At 35.4% G+C, this 23276-nt stretch overlaps 1 protein-coding gene across 3 annotated transcripts in view; it reads left to right on the forward strand.

Annotated features, from left to right (window-relative positions):
- The window catches only part of WDPCP (WD repeat containing planar cell polarity effector), a 394349-nt gene that overhangs the window by 155594 nt on the left and 215479 nt on the right, over positions 1 to 23276 (forward strand). For all 3 annotated transcript variants that reach the window (XM_086701002.1, XM_086701003.1, XM_086701004.1), the window contains one exon: positions 2410 to 2533. In XM_086701002.1, coding sequence (XP_086557128.1) covers positions 2410 to 2533 — 124 coding nt within the window. The remainder of the gene's footprint in view (positions 1 to 2409; positions 2534 to 23276) is intronic.

A 23276-nucleotide genomic window follows, 5' to 3' on the forward strand; every position in this document is an offset into this window, starting at 1 on the left:
ATTATCCAGTGTATGTTATTTTTATTATGAGTTATTAATATAAAATGCACCTAAACATTCTTGCACTTGTGTCTTTATTTCAAATCTTTGCAAGAAGCATTGACATTAATGATGGGAAGTCCTGGACAATGAAAAAATGTCCCTAGGTAATTTACAAGGTAGAGAAAGCAGGAAATATGTCAAAAGGTCTTCACTGGAGAGCTTTTTCCCTACTATTTTCTTTGAATGTTTATAGATTTTCTTCTTCCATTTCATTATGTTTCCAAAGTAACCAAATTGTGTAGATAAAATTCTGTACCTAACCTTCATTTTAGTAATTTTAAAGAACAGGTTCCTTCAGGAAGTTCACATCATGGGACTTGGCGCAACTTTTAGGAGGCCCACAATAAATATTTATTTAATGTTAATTGAATGTGCTCTTTGGAGGTAGTCTAACCCATCTCTGGAGGGTCCAGTATTTCTACAGTGAGAAAATGCCTAGCACAATGCTTGGCCTACCATAGGTATTTAATGAATATTAGTCAAAAATAAAAAGAAGAGTATAACTTTAAATTAGGTTACTAGATATTACTGTAATATTTCTGCCTACAGAGTTATCTCAAGTACTTATTTCTTAGTATTGGTACACTCTCAGAGATTAGGTACATAGTAGGGGGTTAAAAAGCAGAATATGTAAGGAAAGCCTGTTATAGTATACACAATATGTGTAAGAGATGCTAAATTTACAGTTGAAGAATTGTAGAGAAGATAAAAATATTGACTGTCACTCAACGACACTGAGAAATTGCTAGCACCTTGGTGAATTTGTGTTGTAAGATTCCAGTGTTGTAAGAAAGGTTATTAGGGAATTCACAAATGGGCATTATCAGATTCTTGCTTTAATAAAGGATATTTTCAAGGCACCGTGTTGGGAAGATAGGGAAATGAAAAGCTTGTATGATACTAGACTATTAAAATAAAAGACTTGCATGATGCTGGATTATCAGAATATGCACATTTTAAGTAGGTATATGCATTTCCCCCCAAGTAACTGCAAAATACATTTCTAAAACATTCAGAATTCTTCTCTGTTGAGATTTATTCTGTCCGAATCTAACAAACTTGACATGGTAATTTGTTTTCCTTTTATTAGTGGAACCCAGTGAGTTCTTTCATTTGTGCTGTGTTGTGGTTATCTTTGAGATCTTCATTTCTGCCTTAAACATCAAGCTGGGCTATCTAATGAATCTGTAACTGTGCTGGGAGTTATGAGTGTTCCATATAGGTTTGAACATTGCAGAAGTACGAAACATGCTGTCAAGAAAACAAGCAATGGCAAGAGGCTCTGGCTTGTTTTCACAATAGCATTGCTGTATTCAATTTTAATCTAAATTGACTGCTGCTTTGAAAGAAAATACCTCTGAAGTTCATCTTACTTTACTGTCTAGATTTGAGATTAAAAAAAAGAAATTACTAACAGCTTAGCCAAGTCCATAGCAATTACTCTGATGAGGTATTTAATACTTTCAAACCCAAATATACCTAAAACTAGAGTTTTGCTAAATAAGGAATTTTTTATTCACTCTAGCACTTAGTGGCATAAAAATCAATGGAGTTTTACTGTAAGCTGAAGTTTTCTCATACAGTGCTCACCATTATTGTAATTATATAACTTCCAGGTGTTTGGGGGAGAAAACACAACCCCAGAGGCATGGCTTGGTAAAATTATGAAGTAGGCAAAATGTGCCTTTTTCTCCCAGTCGCTAGCCCTCTGGTTTATCAAAACTTGCTCTCCAATCCTTTTTCCCTAGGAAGGTGTCAGTTGACCAAGAGCAGATTAGCATGACATCCCTCCCAGGGGTGTTAGCTTTCACACTTGGACAAAACCAACAATCTTGTTTATTAGAATGAGATGTATGGAAGGTATGGGGACTTTCACTGTTTCTTTAAAATTGTCTTAGAAGGATGTTATTACTTCAGTAGGGCTGTATTTATTTTTAAATGTTTATTTAAAACATTCCTAATACTTCTTTCAATCCCCAGTGCAAAAAGGTTAGTTTTCTCCTTTTAGGTAAAGAGTAAATGTTCAGCACACTGTGAGTTGATTCTACTGGAAATACTAGTTCAAACTGTGTTACTTTGATGAGTCACTGTTTTAATTACCCATTTGTGGTGAGAGGTTGGTTCATTATGGATTTCTTCAGTTTTGACAGCTTTTTGTTGCTCAGAGTCATTGTCAGCTTTGCCTCAAGTGAAAGTTTATACACAGGTTTGTTTTTGTACCAGCTGTCATATTTTAATTTCATCTTTCCTGCAACAAGCTCATATTTCATCCAAGTTTGCAAAACCTGACTGACTGCAAACATGAGTATTCTGTTGTAATTGAAGGAGTTTCACTTGTTTCAGTGCTGCTATGTTTGAATTCCACAGCACAGCTTGAGGCAAGCCTTGGAACCTTCTATGCTCCAACAAGACCACTTCTGGATACAACTATATTGGAATACAGAGATGAAATCAGCAAATATGCAAGAAGATTCTTCCATCACTTGCTCAGGTGAACAATATCTTGGGATTTATTAATGTCAGACTACCTATTTAAGGAACCATCTTATTTAATTAGAATATTCCATAATGTGGCTGTTTTCTAATAGTCCATTTCCTAAGAGAAAAAACAGATCTTCTCTTGATACTCTTTAATATGTTCTTGTTTTCCTTTTAATGAATATATTTGAATATTGTTTAGGGCTTTTACACATCATCAGAATGCTTGAATATAACTTCCCCTTTAATATGAAAGCAAACAATACTAACTATGTAAAGCCAATTTTATTTGTAAAGTCAATTTTATTTATTTTATTTTTATTTTTATTTTTTTGAGAGAGAGGGGGAGGGAGAGGGAGAGAGAGCAACTCACAACTGTGAGATCATGACCTGAGCCAAAATCAAGAGTTGGATGCTTAACTGACTGAGCCACCCAGGTGCCTTAGTAATGTTCCATTTTTTAAGATGAGAGGGATATGCATCAGGGTCCATCAAAAACTATTATTCTTTTAATTAAATATATGTGTTGTATACTTTTATATATCATGTATTTTATAACAGGAAGTAAGAGAATTACCAACTTCATGTACCAAAGGTAAGTATTACATCGAGTTGAATTTTGAGTTTTAATTTCATTTATAATCTGTCATAGTTCTTTTTAACTCTTTCAAACAATTTCATGTATTATCTCCTTTTTTCTCAGATCATACCCTGTAAGAGGGTATCATTATTTGACAAATAAATAAACTATTAAGTGGTACTTTGGTCTCTACCTAACAGTGAAGCCTTTGGAAAACAGTCTTAAAAGTTGAGAAATGTTGATATATTGCATGAATTATGATCTGTAATTGAATCTTGCCTTTTTATCTGAATGATTTTAGCATATTTCAAGAGACTCTTCATCCTGAATGAAGCTGTTTTCTATGTGTGAACAAATGCCAAAAATACTAGGGCGGATGTCACATTTATTTGGACTTCTTTGCTTTGTTCTATATTTTGTTTTCCTTGTTTCTGAATTTACCTCCTGCCTAAAGAGCCCAAAAAAGGTTATTCCTAGAATTAAATGTTTTTCCTTGGGGTATATCAGGATTTTCTCATTTCCTTTTTTGCATGCTTTGCTACTATTTCAGTTATCATGAGTGTTTATTAGTTCTTTTGATAGTAGGCTATATATGACATTATGAAAAAAGCATACATTTAGAAGAAATTAAATGAAATAGTTTAAATTGGAATTATTCTTTTTTTTAATCTGCTGTGAAGTTCTCCTGTTTAGAGGAAGAGGAACAGGCTAAATACTTCTTTGTATTTGTGAAGTGCTAGAATTGCATTACTGCCCGTACCTTGTCTAGCCAGTATATTAATACTCTAAAAAGTGTTATTAGATAATGGAATAAGTCCTAAACAGTAAAGACCATCATAAAGAATTTCAAGTTAAAGATGAAGAAAAGAAGCACCATGCAGAATAGGGATGTACCTAAGGTCACTCATTGGTAAAGCTGACTGAGACTGCCTGAGTCCAGATTGGGCTCTTTTGATAAAGAAGAATAAAATATTACATTGATTTTATTTCATACAGCATATAACGCATGAGGTCATAGTATGCATGCATGAGGACAGTAATCCATTTTGGTTATTAAAATAACTATTTTTGATACAATTTTGTTTTTATCTTGACATTAGAGGAAGTACACGGATCTTTTTGTCATTAGCAAGTATGAAAACTTATCTTGACAGTCTTCCTCCAAATGCAAATGAATCTAAACTTTAAAACTGATTTCTCATGTCCTTTCTTGACACCTTTTTGTATGTGTTCCAAGTGATAATTTTTCATCAAGAAATGTTCCCTGTAAATGTAAATCATGGCTTTTGACATTGAAGATAGAAAGCAGTAGAGGTACAATATTGATAAAACAGCTAAATAAAATGTTTACTATAATAAAATTTTAAATAGATGATGCAGTCTATTTCATAAAATCATTAAGTTGTAAGACGCTTACCTATAGAAGTTGTCTAGAAAAAACTTCAGTGTGTTTTCCTTTATTCCCATACTCACTCTCTTGACACCAGATAGGTGGGAGTTTTTTCCCCCCACACTGACCAATCTCTGACACCTGCAGGGTGTTCTAGAATTCAGTTCAATTCTGACAGTAACCAGAGTTAACACAGACCACACATGTAAAGTTGTCAATCCTACAGGAGTGCCCTTATTTCAGCTGCCATCTGCAAGTAATAAGTCCCCAGGTTACCCACAGCTTCTGTCCAATTTGGCTACAAATTGGAGTTTCCTGCTACCCCCTTCTCAGATTTGATAATTTGCTAGAGCAGCTCACAGAACTCAGAAGAGCAGTTTACTTACTATTGCCAGTATTTTAAAGGATGTTTTATTTATTTATATTAATTAAAAATTTTTTTGAACATTTATTTATTTTTCAGAGAGAGAGTGAGTGAGCGAGCATGAGCAGGGGAGGGGAAGAGAGAGGGAGACACAGAATCTGAAACAGGCTCCAGGCTCTGAGCTGTGAGCACAGAGCCTGACGTGGGGCTCAAACTCATGAACCGTAAGATCATGACCTGAGCAGAAGTCAGATGCTTAGCCTACTGAGTCACCCAGGCACCCCCTTAAAGGATGTTTTAAAGGATACAGGTGAACAGCCAGATGAAGAGATGCATAGGGCAAGTTATAGGAGAAGGGACATGAAGCCTCCATTCCCTCTCCAGGAGTGCCACCCTCCCAGCACTTCCACTTGTTCACCAAGTTTGGAACCTTTTCGAACCCGTTCCTTTTGGATATTTTATGCAGGCTTCATTACGTAGGCATGATTGATTAAATAATTGGCCATTGGTAATAACTCAACCTCCAAAACCTCTCTCCAGCCCCAGGTCTGGGGATAGGGCTGAAATTTCCAATCCTCTAATCATGCGCTTGGTTCCACTGACAACAAGCCCCCATGCTAGGGGCTTTCACAAAGTCTCCTCTGTAATGTAAACTCAGATGTGGTTGAAAGGGGCTTGTTACAAATAATAAAAGACTTTCTTTTAGGAAATTCTAAGGATTTTAGGAATGGGATAAAACCAAATATATATTTCTTACTATAAATCATAATATCACAGAATGCAAATGCAACTGCCTAAGCTAAGTTCAGAAGATGATTGTTCACCTGTCTTCATGAAATAGAATAGTCCTCCAGAACTACTGAATAGGAAGGTATTAACAAGTAAGAACTTTTTATTATAAACAAATAGAAACTATAATAGGAACTCCTAGATATTGATGAAATAAAAGGGCAAATATTTCAAGTGAATGTGCCACATATGAAACTTATTTTACTAACATGGAAACATATTATAAAGGATTAAAAATTAATTGATTCTACTTGTTTATTTCCCCCTCTTAACTATAAGACTACTGTTTTCTGACTCCTGTGGAACAGTATGATTGTGGCACAGAGATAGCGTCATGCTTTTCAATTATTAGAAAATGGTAAGCAAGTAAGTTGGAAAAGGGAACTTTATTGCCTACAAATAAAAATAAGATGTTTGTGGGGCACCTGGGTGGCTCATCAGTCAGCAAAGTGTCCGATTTCAGCTCAGGTTATAATCTTACGGGTCGTGAGTTCGAGCCTCGAGTCAGGCTCTGTGCTGACAGCTAGAGCCTGGAGCCTGCTTCAGATTCTGTGTCTTCTTTTCTCTCTGCCCCTCTCCCACTTGTGCTCTGTCTCTCTCTCAAAAATAAACATTTAAAAATTTTTAAAAAATACAATGTTTATGAAATATTTCAGGCAGAGTTTAGTGATACCTGTATTTTCCTTTTCACTGCAACAAAAAGTAAGAGGAACTGATGGAAAGAAAGGGAGATGGATAGATATGTAATAAAACAATATTGTAAAATGATGATAGAATCTAGGTGATAAATATATTCATTCAACTTTCCTGGATGTTTGAAAATTTTTACAATAAGGTGTTGGAGGGAAATATATATTATGTTGGGGTCAATATTTATACTTAGAGTTCAGGTAAAAAAGGGTAGTGTTTTGGAAATTATTCTTAGCTTTCAAAATGGTTCTTAGCTTATGCAATACATATATATGATAGGCACAAAAATTATTCTGTGACTAAAGTTGTTAACCAGCTTGGTTTCTAAATGGCTTTTTTGGTTACACTTTTCACTAATGCAGCATACACAGTAAAGTAAGTAAAACCATTATATGAAATCAATTCAAAGAATATGAATACTAAAATAGTTACCTAAGAATATTTAGGAAATAACACAGAATTATTTGCAGAGAAAAACTTCCTGGTCAGATCATCTAAACATGCTGGATAATATATTTAAAATATTTGCTTAAAGCGTGGCAGGAAACTAAGGGAAACACTCAGGTAGAAATGGCAAGGATGCTTGATTCCACTAGAGTAAGCAAACTCAAAGTTTGCCTTGAGGGCATGTGCTGGCACCTGGCAGTGAGGAGCTTAGTTTAGGAAGGCTTGTATATTCAGAGTGTAGGAGACAAAGCCTAGGGCTCAAGCAGAATGGGGAGATGGGATCTGAGATCTCCACATCAATCTATGACCATTGGAGGGTAGCATCTTCTCTGAACTATAAGGAAGGAAGGTATGAAAGGCAAGAAGGAATGGTGGGCAAAATATAATACTAAACTTGTAGGAACATAAAAATCAATAGTATAAAACATAAACACTAACATCTAATTCAAGGAATTAAAAATTAAGATAAAATTCTGGGCAATAACAGTATATAAATCAGAAGATGAGTGAAGAAGTTAAAGTATTCTAAAGTCTTTATGCTTTTCAAGAAGAAGATAGAGATACTACTAATACTAGGTTTTATTTATTTTTTTTAATTTATTTATTTTTAATCTTCATTTATTTTGAGAGAGAGAGAGAGCGCATGAGCAGGGAAAGAACAGAGAGAGAAGGAGACACAGAATCCGAAGCAGGTTCCAGGCTCTGAGCTGCCAGCACAGAGCATGATGCGGGACTTGAACCCATGAACTGCGAGATCATGACTGAGCCGAAGTCGGATGCTTAACCAACTGAGCCACCCGGGTGCCCCAATACTAGATTTTATTAAGTAAAATATACACGGTAGAATTTCTGGGGCAATCACTAAAAAATGCAAACATTATATAATTTTCAAACAAACAGAGTGAATATGTTGGATGAGAACAAATTCATCACAAAAAAAGGCAAGAATTGGGGGAGGGTGCAGCACACAGGGGGACAAAACATTAAAAAAAAGATGGAAAACAGAAAACACAAAATGACGTAGTAGAAATTAATTTAAAAATCAATAATCATTGTCAATGATTTCATTTGCAAAGAGAGAGAGAGACAGAGTGCAAGTGGAGGAGGGGCAGAGAGAGAGGTAGACACAGAATCCAAAGCAGACTCCAGGCTCTGAGTTGTCCTCACAAGCCTGAACTTCAGGGCTCAAACTCACAAACCAGGAGATCATGACCTGAGCCGAAGTTGAATGCTTATCTGACTGAGCCACCCAGGCACCCCTAGGTTCATTTTTATTACTGAATATTTTTTTATCTTCTCATGACATATACTATTAGAATACATCACATTTTATTTATCTATCCTAATGTTCAGGGACATTTCTGTTGTGTTTAGGGCTACTATAAAATATGTTGCTCTTCATGTACATGTCCTTGGTGGATATGTATGGATCTTTGTAAATTTATTGACCATTTGGAATTTTTTTTTTTTGTAAATCGTCTATCCATTCCATTGGAATGTTTACCTTTTTTATGGATTTTTAAGCAAACTTTGGATATTATTGATAATCTTTCATTTGTTGCAAATATCTTTTCCCATATTGCCATTCGTGTTTCAGTCTATTACATGCATGTTGTTGTTGTTGTTGTTGTTCCTAAAGGAGTTTGATAAGGTTAATTAATATATGACTATTCTGCATTATGGTTTCCTAATTCTTAGAACTTCTCTCCCCAGCATTATAAAAATACTTACCTTCTTTTTTCTTGTTTTTTTTGGCCTTTTTAAAAAATTTAAATTCAAGTTAGATAACATACAGTGTAGTCTTGGCTTCAGGAGTAGAACCCAGTGATTCATCTCTTACATATGACACCCAGTGCTCTTCCTGAAAAGTGCCCTCCTTAATGCCCTTCATCCATTTAATATTTAACCCATCCCCCCACACCCTCTCCAGCAACCCTCAGTTTGTTCTCTGTATTTAAGAGTCTCTTATGGTTGGGGCGCCTGGGTGGCTCGGTTGGTTAGACAGCTGACTTTGGCTCAGGTCATGATCTCATGGTTTGTGGGTTCGAGCCCCATGTCGGGCTCTGTGCTGACAGCTCAGAGCCTGGAGCCTGCTTCACATTCTGTGTCTCCTTCTCTCTGCCCCTCCCCCACTCATGCGTGTGCTCGCTCTCTCTCAAAAATAAATAAACATTCAAAAAAAAAGAGTCTCTTAGGGTTTGCCTCCCTCTCTCTTTTTATCTTACTCTTCCTTCACTTCCCCTGTGTTAATCTGTTGAGTTTCTCAAATTCACATCATGATATGTCTTTCTCTGACTGACTTATTTCACTTAGAAAAATATACACTCTAGTTCTATCCACGTTGTTGGAAATGGCAAGATTTCATTCTCTTTAATTGCTGAGTAGTATTCCATTGTAGATATTTGCCACATCTTTTTTATCCATTCATCAGTTGATGGACATTTGGGCTCTTTCCATAATTTGGCTATTGTTGACAGTGCTGTTTAAACATTGGGGTGCGTGTGCCCCTTCACATCAGCATTTTTGTATCCTTTGGATAAATATGTAGTATTGCAATTGCTGGGTTGTAGGGTAGTTCTATTTTTAATTTTTAAAAAATTTTTTTGTTTATTTATTTTTGAGAGTGAGAGACAGAGCATGAGTGGGGAAGGGGCAGAGAGAGAGGGAGACACAGCATCTGAAGCAGGCTCCAAGCTCTGAGCTGTCAGCACAGAGCCCAACGCGGGGCTCGAACCCACAAACTGTGAGATCATGACCTGAACCAAAGTCGGACGCTTAACCAACTGAGTTACCCAGGTGCCCCTATTTTTAATTTTTTGAGGAACCTCCATACTGTTTTCCAGAGTGGCTGTACCAGTTTGTTTTCCCACCAACAGTGTGAAAGGGTTCCCCTTTCTCCACATCCTTGCCAACATCTCTTGTTTCCTGAGTTGTTAATTTTAGCCATTCTGACAGGTGTGAGGTGGTATCTCATTGTGGTTTTGAGTAGTATTTCCCTAATGATGAGTGATGTTGAGCATGTGTATGTTAGCCATCTGGATGTCTTTTTTGGAAAAGTGTCTATTCGTGTCTTCTGTCCATTTCTTCACTGGATTATTTGTGTTTTAGGTGTTGAGTTTGATAAGTTCTTTATAGATTTTGGATACTAACCCCTTATCAGATATGTCATTTGCAAACATCTTCTCCCATTCTGTCAGTTGCCTTTTAGTTTTGTTGATTGTTTCATTTGATATGTGGAAGCTTTTTATCTTGACGAGGTCACATTTGCTTTCATTTCCCTTCCTTCCAGAGACATGTCAAGTAAGAAGTTGCTGTGGCCAACGTCAAAGAGGTTGCTGCCTGTTTTCTCCTGTAGGATTTTGATAGTTTCCTGTCTCACATTTAGGTCTTTCAACCATTTTGAATTTGTTTCTGTGTATGGTGTAAGAGAGTGGTCCAGTTTCATTCTTCTGCATGTTGCTGTCCAGTTTTCTCAGCACCACTTGCTGAAGAGACTCATTTTTTTTTTCCATTGGATACTCTTTCCTGCTTTGTCAAAGATTAGTTGGCCATATATTTATGGGTCCAATTCTGGGTTCTCTATTCTGTTCCATTGATCCGTGTGTCTGTTTTTGTGCCAGTACGATACTGTCTTGATGATTAAAGCTTTGTAATACAGCTTGAGTCTGGAATTGTGATACCTTCAGCTTTGGTTTTCTTTTCAGCATTACTTTGGTTATTCGGGGTCTTTTGTGGTTGCATACAACCTCTGTTTTTTTTTAATCACCTTTATGACTTTATATTCTACATTTTATTCTTTAATACTGAAAATAATTTTGGCATAAGAAATAACACATAGATCCAACTTTATTTTCTCTCTTCTCTCTGGGCACTTGTCCTAAGATCCATTTTCTCATGACTTGTGAACTTACTGTATTCCATACTAACAATTACAGAATAACTTTAGGCAGCAGTCACAAAGTCATGCTCATCCACTAGAGTCTATATATGCATGCATACATGTGCGCGTGCGTGCACACACACACACACGTACATACATGCACACATGCACACACACACATTTTAAGAATTTGAGTCAGCATTTAAAAATTGACATTGCAGGGGCACCTGGATGGCTGTGTTGGAAGAGCATGTGACTCTTGTTGGGGTCATGAGTTCCAGCCCCACATTGAGGGTAAAGTTTACTTAATTAAAAAAAATTGACATTGCATTAAAACCTAATTTATGATTTCTCTTAAAAAAAAAAAAAACCTCACTGGATTATTTGTTAATAGTGAACCTGCATTTTTCAGACAATAATCAGAGCAGAATGGCACATGTCCCATCCATAATGGGTTTACATCCTCCCTTTTGTCACAGATTCCAACCAGTTCTTCTTGCTTGTTACATTTGGCCTATTAAATATATATCTATTGCCTGCCTGTTTTATCAGCATTTAATTTATGGGCTCTATTTCCAATAATCTGTCCCCATGCCCTCTCCATACCATTTCATTTACTATAACTTTGTGTACAATATGAAGCACTCTTCGAAATGTCTCTGAATTATAATAAGTTTTTAAAATTCCAGATGAACTCTAGGGTTCCTTGTTACTTTGTAAAAAAAAGGAAATCTCATGAGGATTTTGATTAGAATAGTTATGAATATATGGATTAATTTTAGGAAGAATCAACATTTTTGTAATACTGAATTCTTCTGCTCAATAACAGGTTTCTCTCTATTGATTCAAGTTTTCCTTTACATCCCTAGATATATTTTTATATGCACATATTTCATGTTGACTCCTCTATATTTTGTTGTAGTTTTTTCCTATTTTGGGGTAAGATATTTTTTAAATTCAACTTCTAATTTATGATTGTTGGTATATCAGAAACTATTGATGTTTGTATACTAATTTTTTAGTGGATTACCTTTTTGAACATTTAAAAATTATTTCTAATAATTATTCAGTTGATTTTTTTGTCCAAAGTGGACAAGCATGTTGTGTATAAATAATTATCATTTCCCCTTTCCCATATTTATACTGCTCATTCTTGTGTAGTAAATAATAGTGGCAGTAGGACACTCTTAAATGTGACTTCAACAACAAAGTTGCTGTTCTTTTATAATTTAGGATGATGCTGTCAGTTATTTTGTGATGTATACTTTTTTAAAAATTTTATTAAGGTTTTTATTTTCATTCCAGAATAGTTAGCATACAGTGTTACAGTAGTTTCAGGTGTACAATACAGTGATTCAACAATTCTATACATTACTCAGTGCTCATTATACATGTACTCTTTAATCCCTATCACCTATTTCACCCATCCCCCACAAATACCTCCCCTCTGGTAACCATCAGTTCTCCATAATAATTAAGAGTATGTTTCTTGTTTTGCCTCTCTCTTTCTGTGTGTGTGTGTGTGTGTGTGTGTGTGTATTGTTTCTTACATTCCACATATGAGTAAAATCATATGGTATTTGTCTTTTTCTAATGGACTCATTTCACTTAGCGTTATACTCTCTAGATCCATCCATGTGGTTGCATTTGCCCAGATTTCATTCGTTTTTATGGCTGAATAATATTCCATTATATAAATATATATACCACACCACATCATCTTTATCCATTCATCTATTGATGGACACTTGGACTGCTTGCATAGTTTGGCTATTGTAAATAAGGCTGCAATAAATATAGTGGTGCATATATCCTTTTGAATTAGTGTTTTGTAATCTTTGGGTAAATACTCAGTAGTGAAATGCATTAGTTTGCATTTCTACCAACCGTGCACAGAGTTCTAATTTCTCTACTACCTCGCCAACACTTGTTATTTTCTGTTGTTTGATAGTAACCTTCCTAACAGATGTGAGGTAGTATCGCATTGCAGTTTTGATTTACATTTCCCTCATGATTAGTGATGTTGAACATCTTCATGTGCTTATTGGCCATTTGTATATCTGGAGAAATTTGTATTCAAGTCCTTTGCCCATTTTTGCATTGGGTAGTTTGTATTTTTGTTAAGTTTTAAAAATTCTCCATATATTTTGGATATTAATCCCTTATCACATGTATAATTTGCAAACATTTTTCCCATTCTGTAGGTTTCCTTTTTACTCTGTGAATGGTGTCTTTTGGTGTACAACGTTTAAATTTACATAAAGTCCAGTTTGTCTATTTTTTTCTTTTGTTACCTGCACATTTGGTGTCATATCCAAGAAATCATTGTCAAATTAAATGCTGTGAAGCTTTCATCTTATGTTTTGTTCTGAGAGCTTTATTGTCTCATATTTAGGTTCTTGATCCATTTTCGGTTAATTTTTATATACGCTTACTGGGTGAGGATCCAACTTTATTCTTTTGCATGTGGCTATCCAGTTTTCTAAACACCATTTGTTGAAAAGAATGTGCCTTCCCCATTGAATAGTCTTGGCCCCCTTCTCAAACAGTGTTTCATTATAGGGATCTCCTGGCTGGCTGGCTTAGTCAGTAAAGCGTGTGACTCAATCTCAGGGTTGTGAGTTCATCCACCTGTGGGGCATGGAGTTTACGTAAAAAAAAAAAAAATAACATAAATAATTTCATTATATATGTGAGGGTTTATTTCTAGGCTCTGTATTCTATTCCGTTGGTCTATATATCTGTCTGTATGCCAATACCATACCGTAAATGCTTCACCATTTGTGATGACTTTGCAGTAAGTGGAAATCAAGAATCATAAATCTTCCAATTTGCTCTTGTTTTTCAAAATTGTTTTGGCTATTCGAAGTCTCTTGAGATTTTATGTGAATTTTAGGATGAGTTTTTCTATTTTTACAAATAACATCATTGGGATTTTTGTAGGAATTTCATTGGATCTGTAGATTGCTTTGGGTGGTATCAACATTTTAACAATATTAAGTCTTTTAATCCATGTACATGGGATGTGTTTCCATTTATTTATGTTTCCTTTAATGTTTTTTTAATTTTCATTGGCTAAGTCTTTTACCTCCTTGGTGGAGTGAATTCCTAAGAATTTTATTCTTTTTGATGCTACTGTAAAAGGAATTAATTTTGTTATTGTCTTTTCACATTGTTCATTGTTGGTGTGTAGAAATGCAACTGATTTTTGCATGTTGACTTTGTATCCTGTTACTTTGCTGAATTCATATATTCTAACAGCTTTTTTTGTGGAATCTTTAGGGTTTTCCACATATACAATGATATCATCAGCAAAGAGATAATTTTATTTCTTCCTTTCCAATTTTTATGCTTATTTTTTCCTTTTTTTTTCTTTAATTGCTCTAGCTCGAATTTCCATACTGTGTTGAATGTAAGTGGCAAGAGTGAGCATCTTTGCCTTCTTCCTGAACTTAAAAGAAAAGCTTTCTTTTACCATATAGTATGATGTCTAGTGTGGGCTTTTCATATAGGGCTTTTACTAGGTTGAGGAAGTCCCTTCTATTTATATTTTGTTGAGCATTTTTATCCTGAAAGGGTGTTGAATTTTATCATGTGCTTTTTCTGAATCAATTCAGATGATCATGAATTGATCATGATTCATTCCGAGATGATCATGTACTTTTTCCCCTTCATCTTGTTAATGTGCAAAATACGTTCATTGATTTTTGTATGTTGAACCATTTTTACATTCCAGGAAATCCCACTTTGTCCATTAAAGAATGTGTAATTCTTTAATATAATACTAAATTCTGTTTGTTTAGTATTTTGTTGAAGTTTTTGTGTCAGTATTCATATGGTATATTGGTCTGTAGTTTTCTTATACTGCCTTTGGCTTTGGTATCAAGGTTATGCTAGCCTTGTAAAATGAGTTAGGAAATGGTTCCTCCTCTTAATTTTTTTGGAAAAGTTTGAGAAAAATGGTTATAGGTATTGTTTAATGTATGGTATAATTCACCTGTAAAGCTATCAGGTCCAGAACTTTTCTCTGTTGGGAGATTTTTAAGTCCTAATTTAATCTCCTTACTAATTATAAATCTGTTCAGATTATGTTCCTTCGTGTATTAGTCTTGATAGTTTTTGTCTTCCTAGAAGTTTGTGCATTTCATGTAGGTCATTCCATATTTTGATGTACATTGTTCATAGTAGTCTTTTATAATACTCTCTATTTTTGTAGAATCAGTAGTAATGTTCTTACTTTCATTTCTGATTTTAGTAATCTGAGTCTTCTCAGTTTTTTTAGTCCATCTAGCTAAAGGTTTGTTTATTTTGTTGATCTTTTTGAAGAACCAACTTTTGTTTCATTGCTTTTCTCTATTGTTTTTCTATTCTCCATTCATTTATTTCCACTCTAATCTTTATTATTTCCTTCCTTCTGCTAGTTTTGGGCTTAGTTGTTTGTTTATTTGTTTTTTTCTAGAACATTTCTTAAAATGTAAATTAAACATTAACATTTCTTGGGGCACCTGAGTAGCTCAGTCAGTTAAGCATCTGACTTCGGTTCAGGTCATGATCTCATGGTCTATGGGTTCAAGTCCTGCCTGAGGCTCTGTGCTGACAGCTCAGAGCCTGGAGCCTGCATTAATTTCTTTGTTCCCCCTCTCCCTCTGCCCCTCCCCTGCTCATGCTCTGTCCTCGTTCTGTCTCTCAAAAAAAATAAATGTTAAAAAAAATAAACATTAACATTTCTTAAAATGTTGATTTTAGATCTTTCTTGTTTTTTAATGTAAGTGCTTATAACTGTAAATTTCCCCCTTAGTGCTGTGTCTCATAGGTTTGGTGTGTTACCCTAAAGTCATTCATCCGTAAGTGTTCTCTCATTTCCCTTGTGATTTCTTCTCTGATGCATTGGTTGCTTAAAAGTGTATTGTTTAATTTCTACAATTTTCTGAATTTCCCAGTTTTACTTATGTGATATATTTCTAACTTCATCCAGTTGTGGTAAGACAAAAAATTGTTTGAAATCTATTGAGACTTAATTTGTACCAACATATGGTACATCCTGGAAAATGTCCCATGTGCACCTGAGAAAATTGTGTATATTGGATAGAGTTCTGTATAGGTTAGATTTAGTTGGTGTATTGTGTCGTTTATGTCCTCTATTTCCTTATGTATCTTTTGTCTGGTTATTCTATCCATTATTGTGAGTAAGATCTTGTAGTCTCCAACTGTTGTAAACTGCCTATTTCTGACTTCAATTCTGTGGGGTTTTGCTTCATATACTTTGATAATCTGTCTTTAGGTTCATAAATGTTCATAATAGTTTTATCACCTTGCTGTGGTAAACTTTCTGTTAATATATAATGTCCTTCTTTATCTCTTATAACCTTTTTTTTTTTTTAATTTTTTTTTTCAACGTTTATTTATTTTTGGGACAGAGAGAGACAGAGCATGAACGGGGGAGGGGCAGAGAGAGGGAGACACAGAATCGGAAACAGGCTCCAGGCTCTGAGCCATCAGCCCAGAGCCCGACGCGGGGCTCGAACTCATGGACCGCGAGATCGTGACCTGGCTGAAGTCGGACGCTTAACCGACTGCGCCACCCAGGCGCCCCTCTTATAACCTTTTTTGATTTAAGGTCTGTTTTGTCTGTGGGGCACTTGGGTAGCTCAGTTGGCTTGAGCATCCAACTCTTGATTTTGGCTCCAGTCATGATCCCACAGTTCCTAAGATTGAACCCCACTTCAGGCTTGGGATTCTCTTTCACTCTCTCCTCCTGCCCCTCCCCTGCTCCCTCTCTCTTTCTCTCTCAAAATAAATAAACTTAAAAAAATAAAGTCTATTTTGTCTAATATTAGTTTAGCCGCTCCTATTCTCTTTTAGTTACTATTTGCATGAAATATCTTTTTCCATCTTTTCACTTTCAATTTGTTTGTGTCTTGGAGTCTCAAATGAGTCTCTTATAAACAGCATTTGGTTGGGTCATGTGTTTTTGTCCATTCTGCCAGTCTTTGTCTTTGGGTGGAGAATTTATTTCATTTACATTTAGAGTGATTACTCATAAGGAGGGACTTACTTTTATCATTGTGCTATTTGTTTTCTCTATGTGCTATAGTGCTTTTGTCCCTCATTTCCTTCATTACTATCTTCTTTTGTGTTTAGTTCATTTTTTTGTAGTGAAATGTGTAAATTCCTTTCTCATTTCCTTTTGTGTATATTGTATACCTGTTTTCTTTGTGGTCATCATGGGGATAACATTTAAACATCCTAAAATTATAACACTCTAACTTAAACTTATACTCGTTTAATTTCAGTAGCTTACAAAAAGTCAGCTTTACAGCTCTGTCCCCAATTCTTTCAGTTGTTGATTGCGGAGAATTACAGTAGTCTCCCCTTATCCATGGGGGATATGTTCCAAGACCACTAGCTGATGCCTGAAACTACAGATAGTACTGAATTGTATATATACTGTTTTTTCCTATACATAAATACCTGTGATAAAGTTTAATCTATAAATCAGGCAACAATAACAAGATTAACAACAATAACTACTAATAAAATAGAACAATTATGACAAGCTGTAATAAAAGTTATCTGAATGGAGTCTCTGTTTCTCAAAATATCATATTGTATTGTATCACCTTTCTTGTAATAATTTGAGATAATGAAATACCTACCTGATGAGATGAAATGAGGTGAATGATGCAGGCATTGTGATGTAGCATTAGGCTACTAGTGACCTTCTGACAATATGTAAGAAAGAAGATCACTGGCTTCTGGATCACAGTTGACCATGGGTACCTGAAACTGTGGAAAGCAGAACCACAGGAGGTTCAGGGGGGACTGCTGTACATCTTTATACATTGTATGCCCCCAAGCATACACTAACAATCCTTTTAAATGTCTCCTAAACTTTACAGAAAACAAGACTTGGAATTACAAACCAGAGTTACAATAAAGCTAGCTTTTACATTAATACTTGTTTTTTAAATGTATCATATAGAAAACAAAAAAAAGTACATTTATAAATCATTATTACAATAATACTGGTTTTTATAATTTCCCATGTATTTACTTTTATTGAGATCTTTATTTCTCCAAATGGCTTCATGTTACTATCTTGTGTTCTTTTATTTCACTTGCAGGATCCCCCTGAGCGTTTGTTCCAGGACAGGTCTAGTGGTCACACTCCCACAGCTTTTGTTTATCTGGGAATGTCTTAATTTCTCCCTCACTTTGAAGGATAATTTTGTCAGATATAGGATTCTTGGTTGATAGATTTTTGTTTCCTTTTAGCACTATGAATGTATCTTTCCACTGTTTTCTGGCCTCCAAAGTTTTTGATGAGAAATCTACCTATAATCTTATTGAGAATCCCTTGTATATGTGATTAATTTATTTTTTGCTGCTTTCAGGATTCACTCTTTATCTTTTGAAAGTTGTATTATAATGCGTATCTGTATGGGTCTCTTTGAGTTAATCTTACTTGGAGTTCATTGAGCTTCTTGGATGTTTATATTCATGTCTTTCATCAATTTGGGAAGTTTTCAGCTGTTATTTCCTCAAATATTCTCTCTATCCCTTTCTATCTTCTTCTGGGACTCCTATGATGCATATGTTTGTCTGTTTAATGGTGTGCCACAGGTCCCTTGGGCTCTTTTCACTTTTCTTCCATCTTTTCTCTTTCTGTTCCTGACCCTTGATAATGTCCATTGTTCTCTTTTCAAGTTTACTGATTTTTTCCTCTGCCTGCTTAACTCTGCTTCATATCCATCTGGTGAAGTTTTCATTTTGGTTACTGTACTTTTCAGCTTCAGAATTTCCTTATCATTTCTTTTTCGATTCTGCTTCTGTTGAGATTTCCATTTCATTCACACATTGTTTTCTTGACTTTTTGCATGTCTTCAGTTCTTTGAGCGTCTTTAAGAAGTTGTTTTAAAGTCTTTGTCTAGTATATCTGCCATTAGGTTTTTCCTTGGTCAGTTTCTGTTGATTTATTTTTTCTTTGAAAGGACCATACTTTCCTGTTTCTTTGTATGCCTTATGATTTTTTTTTTTGTTGTTGAATGCTGGACATTTGAATATAATAATGTAGTAACTCTGGAAATCAGATTCTCTTCCTTACCCAAGGTTTACTGTTTTTTGTAATGGTTATTGTTTTTTTATCATTTTAGGTGTTTCTGTGCCAAGATCAGCTTTAAGTATAAACTTAATGTCTTCTCAGGTCTTTTCTGAGCTTTTCCCTGGCTATGCAGGGTCATGTTCTAATTTTACTATATATGCAGTGGCTTCTGAATCTCCTAGTCTTTAATGGGTGACTCTCAAAAGAGAAGAAAGCAAAAGATGAAGAAAGGGAAAGAGGACCCTTAAAATCCCCTGAAATTCATTTCAGCCAGAGGGGAAAGGGCTTGTAACAATGCCCGGGGGCGGGGGGGAGAGACACAACAAAGGTGGCTCCCTGGCTTCTTTGTACTTATGTGTTCAGAAACACCAATTAACGATCAAAACACAGTTACCCAGTATTTGGAGGACAGGATCCTTTCCCCCATCCTAGCTCCCACAGTTATGAAAGTTGCTCCAGGAACATATGCAGTGATGCTTGCCATATGGTTGGGGTTGGGGGATTGGTAACTGCTACTGTGGTAAGAGCTGGAATTGACCAAAATTAGCCTCAACTTACCTTCAAAGTCTTTCCCTGGAAGTTGCAAGCCTTCAGTAGATTCCAGAATTCCGAAATAGTTACATCAGGCAGATTTTGACAGGGCAGTTTTTGTCTAGGTGGGCTGACAGATATCTGGTGCTTCCTATTCCACCGTCTTCCTAGAATCCTCCCTGTTAGTGTGTTTTTAAATCATGTTAGCTGAACATTTGTCTCTTCCTAAGCTACTAAGAGTCTGGAAAATATTTTGTATCTTATTGAATGCCTTTTGGAGATCTTCAGATAGGATTATATGCCCCTTTATAAAGATAGCCTATTTTATTTATTTATTTTGAGAGAGAGAGAGAGAATGTGTGAATGGAGGAGGGGCAGAGAGAGAGGAAGACAGAGGATCCCAAGCAGGCTCCATGCTGTCAGCACAGAGCTGGACATGGAGCTTAAACTCAGTAACCGTGAAATCGTGACCTACTCTGAAATTAAGAGTCAGACACTTAACCTACTGAGCCACCCAGGTGACTTTTGTTGACACTTTTATTGACAGATCCCTAATAATAAACCATCCTTATATTATTAGAATGTAATACTCTGATCGTTACTATTGAAGCAGATGTAAATAGTAAAACTTGACCTAAAATTGAATATTTATAATAAGTTGATTATTTCAAAATAAGGTCTGGGGCGCCTGGGTGGCGCAGTCAGTTAAGCGTCCGACTTCAGCCAGGTCACGATCTCGCGGTCCGTGAGTTCGAGCCCCGCGTCAGGCTCTGGGCTGATGGCTCGGAGCCTGGAGCCTGTTTCCGATTCTGTGTCTCCCTCTCTCTCTCTGCCCCTCCCCCGTTCATGCTCTGTCTCTCTCTGTTGCAAAAATAAATAAACATTGAAAAAAAAAAAAATTCAAAATAAGGGCATACCAATTTTGCTGATGCACATGAGCCTCAACTTGATTTCTCTTCTGAGCAGTAATTACGTGAAATCATCATTCTTGCAATGATATTTGAAACTTGGGCTTATCCCTAGAATTATAAGAGAAAAATCTTGATAATGAAGAGATAGAATAGAATCATAAAGTATATTCAATCCAAAAGAATGTCAGAAAAAAAGACAATTGAAAAAAAAATAGTAATGTGGAAGATTTAAAACCAAAACTTATCAATAATCATATTATATGTAAATGGTCTAAACACTCCAGTTAAAAAAAGGGAAACCACACCAGAAAGAACAGATAACTACTGGAAATCAGGACATACTTGAGATAATCACAGTGAATGTAGATGAAAAGGCAAAGGAATTAAAGCAATTAGAAATATGTATTAGATATAGAAGATAGATAATTAAACAGTAGGATAATGAGAAAAGATGATGTACTCAAATATATAATACAAGAAAAAAGTCCCTGAAATGAAAAAAAAATCAAGCAGTGCAATCTAAGAATATTATACCTAGTTGAAATTTCTGTCAAGATTAGATATAATAGGCAAATAAATCAAACAGTAAAGACCTCAATATAACACCTCTGAACCTTTTGTGGAAAAAATGCTTAATAATGAGCATAAATAAAAGTCTTCTCAAAAATGGAGAATCTAACAGAAAAACAAAGAAGCCTGGTAGTAAGCAGTCATTTTGTGAGTAACTAATACTAAACAAGTATAGAAATTATAATTAGAAAAGTAATAGAATATTATCTTGGATAATATAAAAAAACAGAACTGTATTAAGAATTGGAAGTTGGAGGAAGGGGAGATGGAGAAAACATGAGTCATTATCTTTCAAAACAGAGTCAGTAAATCCTGTTTAAAAGGAATATAAATTCTTTTAAAAACCTGAATATTTTTAATATCTTAACTTTAAAGGGATCTTTTAGGAAATAGCCTGTGTTTAGGAAATAAATAATCAAAGGTTATTTCTACAAAACTACTTTTCTTCTTTTCTTTAAAGCAAAATTAAATTTTTTCTCTTAACTAACAAATAGGATGTGTAACATAAAAACCTTTATACAGAAAAGAATTTCTTGGTATCTCTCCATCTATTTTATATACCTATACAAAGATACCCGGATGATGTGTACATAATGTGAACAATGGAAATTTATGGGTATTTATTGCATATTTTGAGAGAGAGAGAGAATGTGTGAGTGGAGGAGGGGCAGAGAGAGAGGAAGACAGAGGATCCCAAGCAGGCTCCATGCTGTCGGCTCAGAGCTGGACATGGAGCTTAAATTCAGTAACCGTGAGAAATTTATGGGTATTTATTGCAATGTGGGAGTGACTTATACTTTGATATTTGTCCTTTTGTGTTGTTTGAACCTCTTTTTATGAATATGTACCCATTTTAAAAAGAGAAGGGTGATTATTTTGTGCATAGTAGAACACATGTAATTAAAAAGTGGAAGTATATACGGTTAACCTTTGAACAACCTGGTTTTGAACTGCATGGGTCCACTTATACTTGGATTTTTTTCATTCTGCTTTAGAATTAAAAATGTATTGGGGCGCCTGGGTGGTGCAGTCGGTTAAGCGTCCGACTTTAGCCAGGTCACGATCTCGCGGTCTGTGAGTTCGAGCCCCGCGTCGGGCTCTGGGCTGATGGCTCAGAGCCTGGAGCCTGTTTCCCTCCGATTCTGTGTCTCCCTCTCTCTCTGACCCTCCCCCGTTCATGCTCTGTCTCTCTCTGTCCCAAAAATAAATAAACGTTGAAAAAAAAAAATAGAATTAAAAATGTATTTTCTCTTGCTTATGATTTTTTTTTCCTTATGATCTTCTTAATAACATTTTCTTTTCTCTAGCTTATTTAATTGTAAGAATACAATATATAACATACAAAATATGGGTTAGTTGATAGTTTATATTATCGGTAAAGCTTCCAGCCAGTAATAGGTTATTAGTAATTAAGCTTTTGGGGAGTCTAAAGTTATACATGGATTTTCAACTGCACAAGGAGTAAGGCCCCCACCCCATGCACTGTTCAAGCATCAACTGTTTGAATCTAGATTAGTTAACAATGATAATTATGTTTTTCTTTATACTTCCCTATACATTTTTTCATTTCTAATTTTTAAGCTTTTGGTTATAAATTAAGAACAATACTAAAATTGTACCCCAAGTCATAATTTTAGGGACTTGTATGTTACAGGAAAACTGAAGCAGAAAGTATGCCTAAGAGTAGCCTAGTTTGTAAATAAAACATTCATGCAAGCACAGTGGTTGAGAAAATTAATTTGTGGAAACAAAATTTTTGTGTTAATATCAAGTAAATAAACTAAACTCTGAAGGGTCCAGCTCATTTTTCAAATGTATACGAACATCTCAGAGATTGCACACATTCAGCCTGTCGCCTAGACTACATTAGAGAAGCAGAGCTAAGCAGACCAGGGTTATTAGCTTAGTTCATTTTCCTGATGGTACTGTATCCTACTCATAGTCACGGGACTGCAGTATTAATAAATATAGCACTGATGACCAAGATAAGAATAACACATTTTCTTTAGAATATTATTTTTCTTTCTATTTTCAGGCCTTTCTGCTTTCTTACCTCTCTCTCCCTTCAACTACCTCTCCCTACTCACACACACAACTGACAGAAAAATGGGATTCTGTTGACCTTACCTGTATATGCATGTGAGAATACCTCATTAAAAAAGAAAAAAATAAAACCTCCCTCCCAAATTTTCAAGTGAATTTTCCATCCCTAGAGATGCTGTGAATCTTGGAGCTTTGCTGCCTCATCGCCTCTCTCTTTGACAAGTATAGCTTTGTTAGTGTTGCCCTCACTGTTATTCTCTGTTCCCACTCCTCTCACTTGCACTATCTGCAAAAGAATGAAAGATTAGTCTGGTGCTTGGACAGGTCATGTGATCCCAACATACAACTGAGTAGGAGGAGTTTTCTACCCTACATGGTGACACATGTGCTTGGTGTAGTATGAACTATACTCACGTGGTTTAGTTTCAAACCACTTTTTTTTTAAGTTTATTTAATTATT

This window comes from Puma concolor, chromosome A3 (genome assembly GCF_028749965.1).
Source record: "Puma concolor isolate L17-30 chromosome A3, mPumCon1.1.hap2, whole genome shotgun sequence".
Taxonomy (NCBI): Eukaryota; Metazoa; Chordata; class Mammalia; order Carnivora; family Felidae; genus Puma; species Puma concolor.